Source organism: Orycteropus afer, unplaced genomic scaffold (assembly GCF_000298275.1).
Source record: "Orycteropus afer afer isolate SDZICR_OR568_19922 unplaced genomic scaffold, OryAfe1.0 scaffold00085, whole genome shotgun sequence".
Taxonomy (NCBI): Eukaryota; Metazoa; Chordata; class Mammalia; order Tubulidentata; family Orycteropodidae; genus Orycteropus; species Orycteropus afer.
This window is the reverse complement of record NW_006921672.1, coordinates 10,337,865-10,345,651: the sequence shown is the minus strand read 5'-3', so window position 1 is coordinate 10,345,651 and position 7,787 is coordinate 10,337,865. Positions and strand designations below refer to the sequence as shown.

General features: G+C 48.8%; 1 protein-coding gene across 1 annotated transcript; it reads right to left on the bottom strand.

Moving 5' to 3' along the window:
• Window positions 1–2,462: 2,462 nt before the first annotated feature.
• On the bottom strand, window positions 2,463–2,942 carry GAST (gastrin). Its single transcript, XM_007942127.1, has 2 exons — window positions 2,732–2,942; window positions 2,463–2,566 (listed from the first exon to the last, which is right to left on the bottom strand). The coding sequence occupies exons 1-2, from the start codon at window positions 2,940–2,942 to the stop codon at window positions 2,463–2,465; spliced, it is 315 nt and encodes a 104-aa protein (XP_007940318.1).
• Window positions 2,943–7,787: the final 4,845 nt, after the last annotated feature.

Below are 7,787 nucleotides of genomic sequence, written 5' to 3'. Positions count from 1 at the left end.
AGACCATTCCCAAAGCTGCTGCTTATGTACGGGAAGCAGACCACATCCCTAAAGCAGCTACTCAGCTGCTTGTGGTAGATCCCACCATGGAGTTGGTTGCCAGTCTCATCATGGGGAATAACTACCACCAGCTTCCCAGGCCACTTAACCAGGCCCAGCCAAGTTGACACACAACCTTTACTATCAGAGTTACCATGCCCTTGCTAGGCCACGATTGCTGTAATTGCCTGTTCATGATTGCCACCAGGCAGGAAGCCCTAAGGGTTCCTTGATGGCACCCCAGTGAATCTTCAAAGATCTAGAAGGACTCCTTCCTGCCCACATTAGGAGGCACTGACCCTAGCTCCTCATGCTAATCAAGGTCAGTAACCTAGGACAGTAAATGATCTTCTTTGCTATCTGGTCTTCTGGCATGAAGAGCCGAAAATGACCAGGCAGCACCTATAATTTTGTTGTTTTTAGGTGTTATGGAGTTGGCTCCAACTCATAGTGATCTTGTACCAAAAAACCAAACTCACTCCCATTAAGTTGATCCCAACTCATAGCAACCTCTCCTTGGGTTTCCAAGGTGGTATCTGTACGGAAGTAGATTGCCCAATCTTCCTTCTGAGGAGTGGCAGGTGGGTTTGAAACACCAGCCTTCTGGTTAGCAGTCAAAATACCTTAGGCACTAGGCTAACCAGAGCTCCCAGTGACCCTATATACGACAGAATGAAATGTTGCCCAGTTGTGCATCATCCTCATACTCCTTGCTATGGTTGAGCCCATCACAGCACCCACCGTGTCAATCCATCTCATTCGAGGTCTTCCCCTTTTTAGCTGACCCTCTGCTTTACTCCTCGGAAGGAAGGTTGGGCAATCCTACTTCCGTAGTGATACTGCCTCAGAAACCCAAGGAGGGGTCGCTATGAGTCGGGGCCAACTCGACGGCACACAACAACAACAACAACAACTACCTTACTAAGCATGATATCCTTCTCCAATGACTGGTCCCTTCTGACAAATGACCAAAGTGGGTGAGACCAAGTCTGGCCATTCTTAAGTAGACGTACCATAGGGTAGAGACCATTCTCAAAGCTTCTCCTTATATACAGGAAGCAGACCACATCCCAAAGGCAGCTACTCAGCTGCTCACAGTAGATTCCCCCCATGGAGTTGATTACCAGTCTCATCATGAGGAATACTACATCCAGCTTGCCCAGCCACTCAACCAGGCCTAGCCAAGGTGACACACAAACTTAACCACCACAGAGTGCTAATCCCAAGAAACACCAGCAGGGGAGTGAGGAAGTGAATCAGTGAAGGGAAAGAAGACAATAAAGGATGTGTCATTGGGCAGGTTACTGCAGTGGGAAACTGGGGTGCAATCCTGATGGGGAACTCTGGGAAACGTTGTAGACCATACCTTAGAGTTTGTTATCCCTTCTGGGGTGTGAGGGGGCTGGGGTATTCATCCTCTGACTGTCACCTGTCATCGACTCAGGGCTGCTTCTGGAGGCACTAATTCCAGTCTGCCTTGCAGTTGGGCAGAGAGAAAGCCCTCTAGTGGAGAGCAGTAAGTGCCTGTGGTAGGACACGGTCAACATGCACAAGAACAATGAGAGGATGTGGAAGAGACGTTGCCGGGTCCCTGTGCTAGCCACCACTGGTCTATTTAACAAATGTGTTCTGGTTCTTCCTGTGTGCCAGGCACTGTGCTTGGCACTGGGGATACAGCAGTGAAAAAGGCATCTGTGTCCCCCATTTTCTCAGAGACCACCTTCAAGCGGGGCAGACGCAATCAGTTTGGCAACCAAAACAATTCCAGACTGTGAAATGTGCTAAGAAAATATTAGGCTGTGTGTGAAGGGTGAGGAGCAGAAAGGTGGGTCTCTCAGAATGAAGCATTTCGAGCAAGACCTGAAGGATAAAAGGGAGCAAGCTATGTTCTGTGCCTGGGGAACAGATGTAGGGAACAGCAAGGACAAAGGCTCTGAGCAGGAAAGAAAGTGGTGAGTGTGAGTGTGTGTGTGTGTATGTGTGACATAAAGGAGGAGGGAAGAGAAGGGAAGTGGCATAGCTGAGGGTGGAAAGGACAGCAGGGCTAGCTGTTTACGGCTTTGGCAAGGAGTTTGGATTTTACCCTAAGTGTGGAGGAAAGCACTGGAAGGTTTAAGCTGAGAGGGACATGATCTGATTTATCTTTCAAAAAGCTTGGTCTGGCTGTGATCCCATCACCTAGTTTCCCACCTGCATCTGTAGATTCTTCCTCAGTATTAAGTCTTTGGAAACATGGAAAGGAATTTGCCGTGGTTCCTCCCCTAAGAGGCCCCCAGCTCTCCTCCATGCCTCAACCCTCTCCCTCACCGACTCCCCCTCCCCTGCCCTACTGAACTTGACAAGAGTGATCCTGGGAAGATACTTTATTTTGATTTGTTTTCAGGGGACAGGGCTGTAGGAGGGGACTGGGGTCTGAAGATGTTCTAGGGACGTTCGTCCATTTCCTCGGCACTGCGCCGGCCAAAGTCCATCCACCCATATGCTTCTTCTTCTTCCTCCATCCATGGCCCCTGTTTCTTGGACAGGTCTGAGGAGTGGGACAAGGAGAAAGGTCGGAGGTGGGTCTGGGTGAGTTGGGAGGAGGTGAAGATGGGGGAAGGGCACCTAGCCTCTGGGGGCTGAGGCTAGGACCAGGGAGCTTGGCCAAACTTGGCCGGCCAGGTAAGCAGGGGTGGCTGTCAGCAGCTCCTACCTGGCACAAGATGTGAGGGGTCCTGGGGTCCCAGCTGCCTTTGGTGACGAGAGGCTGGGCCCAGCTGTTCAGGCCAGTGCGGCTCCAAGCCCTGGCTCACCACTGGATCGGAGGATTTGTCCCGCATCTGGAAGGGGGGCTTCCTAGAAGCTTCAGAGAAGGCGACCAGAGCCAGTGCAAAGATCAGCATGTACACACACAGACGCTGCATCTTGTCTGCAAAGGGGAAAGAATTGAATTTAAAGGTGGAGCTGTCCCCGCGCAGGCCCAGAGGCAGGAGGATGGACTCGATGGACTCCAGTTCCCTTCTGCTGACAGGTTTGCTTCTATGTGGAATTGTGGACTGCTGGGCTGCGTGACTCCACTTCCTGCCATCCACCCTGCCATCTTGCATCCCAAGCCTCGCACCTCTCCTCTCACCTACCCAATTAGAGCCACGGTGTCTCTTGGAAGAATGAAAAACTTAAAGCAATGGTTTCTGAACTGTTCTGCAGTGTCTGAGGCCATGTCTACAGCTCTGGAGATGTTTCAGTCTTGTGACTTAAAGCATCCTTTTAACTAGTAATATCGAAGGAACATACACACTCAACTGCCTTATGGACTAAACAACAATAGCTTGGAGACCACCAGCATATTCACCATGTGGCTGGATCAACAGAACTTTTGTGAAGGTTCTCCTGCAACTTTTACTTCCAAGGGATAGCCTGTGATTGCAATTAAGCAGTTAAAAAAAAAAACTGTCACCATTTGCAACTATTTATCCAGATGAATCCGGTTTGGGGAGGACAAAACACAAAAGCAAACTATTGCTCCAAAAACACAAAATTCACAAGCTCATCTGTTCTCTGGATTCAACATTCTTGTGCTCATTTAGCCTCATTATTCTGATTGGCTTTGTCGGAAGTTCAAGTTGAGTCGATTCACAACTCATGATGACCCCATGTGGGTCAGAGTAGAGCCGTGCTCCAAGGCCTATGATCTTTTGGAAGTAAATCACCAGGACTTTTTTCTGAGGCACTTTTTGGAGAATTGAAAAAAAAAAAATTATAGCATATTTACTTACAATGAGCTCAGACAGTTGTTTTTTTTTTTACCATTAATTTTCTTCCCAGCACCCTTCTCAGTTATCATGAAACAGCCACAGCAAAATTATTATCTCTTCTTTATAGAATAAAAATATAAAACACAAAGTTTAATGGCTATTGGGAAGACAATGGGGAAATGACGGGAAAAGTCAACAGTAAATATCAAATTTCTCCCAGTTCAGTAGATTAGCCTCTGTATGGCTGCCTCCAAACACATCTCATGGAACCAGCACAAAATGAAGAGACTCGTGGAGTCCTGACTTCCCTCACTCCTATTATAGATTGGATTTATATTGAAGTCCTAACCCCTGGTGAGGAGCTCTGGTGGAGCAGTGGATAAGCCATTTGGCTGCTAACCAGAAGGTTGGTGGTTCAAACCCACCAGCTGCTCTGGAGGCAGAAGATGAGGCAATCTACTCCCGTAAAATATTTACAGCCCTGGAAAGCCAATACGGGTTGCTGTGAGTTGGAATTGACTCAGTAGCAGTGGGTTTGGTTTGGGTTTTAACCCCTGGTACTTTTGAATATGCCCTTGTTTGGAAGATGATATCCAGTAAGATGACATGAGGTCATAGCAGAGTAAGGTGGTTTTAATCCCACCTGGGGGGTGTCCTGTAAGATAGGAGAAGGATCTCGGAGACAAAGAAAGAGAGGGAAGATGCCTCTATAAGCCAAGGAATGCCTGAGGCTACTAGAAGCAGAGAGAGATAAGTATGGATGCTATTATCCTAGGGCCTTTGGAGAGAACTAGGCCCTGCCAACACCCTGAATTTGGACTCCCAGCCTTAGGAACTGTGAGGCCATTGGAAATTTCTTTTCCTCACTTGTGCTAGCCACACTGCAAGAGCACATGTGGCTAGTGGGTGCCATATTGGAAGCCCAGATATGGAACATTTCCATCACCAGGAAACATTCTTTTCAAGACCTGAGTTGGGATCCAGGCACCATGGGGTCCAGTCTCATCTCTGCCCTGATTTGTATGCCTCAGTTTTCTTACCTGAGACATGGAGAGACTAGCCCTTATCTGCTTCACCTCCCAGGGCTGAGTGAGTAGAGTGGGAGAGTTGGGGCAGGGCCCTGGGTGGGGTAGCAGGACAGGTTGGAGGGCTGGTTCTCTGATTCCCGCTGGCTAGGAATGCAGGCTGGGTGCTAGAGCTGAGACCAGGCCCTAGTTCTGCCCAGGGTTAACGGGAGGGTCCCTACTCCAGAGTCACAGAGGTGTGAGGGCATGCTCCTGACAACCCTCTTCCCACTTTGCCCCCTGCATCCCCCATTTCCTCACCTGCAGAGCGGGGCAGTGGATGATGTAGCAGCTGGGCCTGGAGCTCTCAACGCTCTGCTTCGCTTGGTGCCCCAGCCCAGCCTTATAAAGCCCTTGGAGGTCCCTCCAAGCCCTCCTCTCCATGAAGCCAGACTCACCCCACACAGGAGGGAAGAGGGTGGGGCACAGGAACAACCCATCACCCTTGCCACACCCCATCATTCAGTGTCCATCAGTCAGTCATCAGTTACGTGGGGGAAGGCAAGGGGTGTTGACCTTTGTGGTGAAGGGCAGGAGTGGGGATGAGGGGCAGGTCTTCAGCTGGACATGAGGGGTAGGCAAAAGATAAGCTTCCTGGGGCCAGGGACAATCCACCCCCCGACACTCCACCATCATGTCCTTGGAGATGGAGACCTGGATACTACCCCTTGACTTGTATCCCAGTGGGGAGTGGATGAGGTGGATGGACTAGGTGACCTTAGATTCAGAAGAGGCCTATTTTACCAAACATTGATTTTGAAGTGCAGGGAGTGTGTGAATGTGGGGTGATGTATTGATCCCCTGTCCCCTCTGCAAACACAACGTGCTGTGGTTATCAGGAGCAATGGGCCATGGGCTGATGGATGTGAACCAGGTTCACATCCTGGTTGCCTCTGAACCTCTTCACCTTCTTACTTTGAAAAACACTCTTCATCTCCCATCTCCTTATGCCCGCTGGGCTGGCCCAGGTTAGGCTTACATTTCACTCTTCATTTCTCCTTGGTCTGCTCCTCAACCCCCACTTCTTGTAAGCCCCCATAACAGAGTTAGTTCTTTGGGGTCTTGCATTTCAAATCTCCTCATTTTATTTTCAAAGGGAGCTAGTAATGTACGTAATGAATCCACAACTTCCGAATACAAAAATACATCTCAAATGGTTAGCAAACTAGAGATTTTGCCAAAGATGTTCAGAAAACAAAATGGTACCCTTATTGACTTATTTGTTAAATTGCTGCTTTGACCTGGTTTGGACAGATATAACTAGCTCTTGGCTGTTTTTAATTTTTTTCTGCAGTTGATACTAGTTGATACTATCATTAGGACCCCTTCTTGTCTGGGGAATTTGGATGCCTCTTGGAGGCTGGATAAAGGGCAATGGTACCCACGCTCACAGGTGATGAAGGAAGCAGGCTGTGAGGTGTCCATGGCAACCAGCCTCCAATGTTCTGGTAAATAACTACTCTAATCCAGAGTAGGACTTAGCAGATGGAATAAAATAAAAAAACAAAACAAAACAAAACAAAACAGTGCAGGCATTAATTAATTGAATCACCGGGATCTCAGAGATGGAAGGGGTTCGGGGGCAGGCATGGAGTAGGGATCAGCTCCTGCACACTTTAGGGGAATAGAGGTGTTAGTGTTGCTATGGTAACAAGAAATTATAAGTCTCCTGTAGGGCCCTGGCTATACTGGAGCCTAAGGCTCCATTTCTGCCAGTGGAGGGGTTATGACCCTTGGGCTGCTCTTTCTCAGGCTGGTGGCACAAATGAAGTGGGAGTGGGGGTGTGGGATAGCCATTTCCCCAATAGAAACATGGATTCCATTCAATGGACAATGATGGAAGATGGCTGTGTGCAGGCCCTGGCGTGTGTTCTGTGTAGAGATGAGAGGGACAGTCCTTGTCCTAAGGTGTTCACAGTCACAGATCGTGTTCCCCCTGCAGGTGAACCTGTCTGATGGAGAAAGGGAGGGTTTCCCTAGCCCTGCCCCTTTCTGGCTGTTGAATTTTGGGTAAGTGTCACCTCTTCTCTGAGCGGTTTTCTCCTCCAAGAAATAAAGAAAATAACTTGGAGGGTGTTCGAAGGTGATGTACATAAAGTACCCTGTGCCCAGTTTTTTTGTGGTGCACCCTCCCCATCTCTTATTTTTCTGGGCCTCAGTGAAATGGTTGTCATTCTTTCCTATATCATAGGACTGCAGTGAAGAGGTAATGTGATTTTGCCCACACACAAGACTTAAAAGGGGGTACTTCCCTACAAAGATTGTTCTGTGAATCCCAGGTTCTCTCTCCCATAGGATGTGACTCAGAGGGACACTTGCCCTGAGTTGCCACTGAAAGGTGCCAGGATGGAGCCTGCGGTGGCTGGGGAGGTCAGTTGCACAGGTGTGCAGGGGACTTTGGAACTGACGGGCCAGGGTTTGAATTCTAGCTCCAGCACTGACTAGCTGAGTGACCAGAAAATGCAGTCTCTGGTGGGCCTGGGACCATGGTCGCAGGGGACATCAAGCTCAGTTGGCATAACATACTATACAAAAACATTGTTCTACGTCCTACTTTGGTGAGTAGCAACTGGGGTCTTAAAAGCTTGCAAGCAGCCATCTAGATGCAACAATGGGTCTCCCCTCATCCAGAGCAAAGAAGAATGAAGAAAACCAAAGCACATGGAAACAATTAGTCCAAGGGACTGGTCGACCATACGATCCTCAGCCTTTGTGACCATGAGGACAAAAGAACTAGATGGTGCCCGGCTACCACTGTCAACCACTCAGAGGGGATCTATGTAGGAGATCCCGGATAGAGTGGGAGAACAACGTAGAACAAAACTCAACATCATAAAAAAAAGACCAGGTTCACTGTTCTGATAGCTTGGTAAGACCCCAAGACCATGGCCCCTAGTTACTCTTCAGGTCTGGAACTGCACTCACTTCTGTAGCTTCCAGCCAAACAATA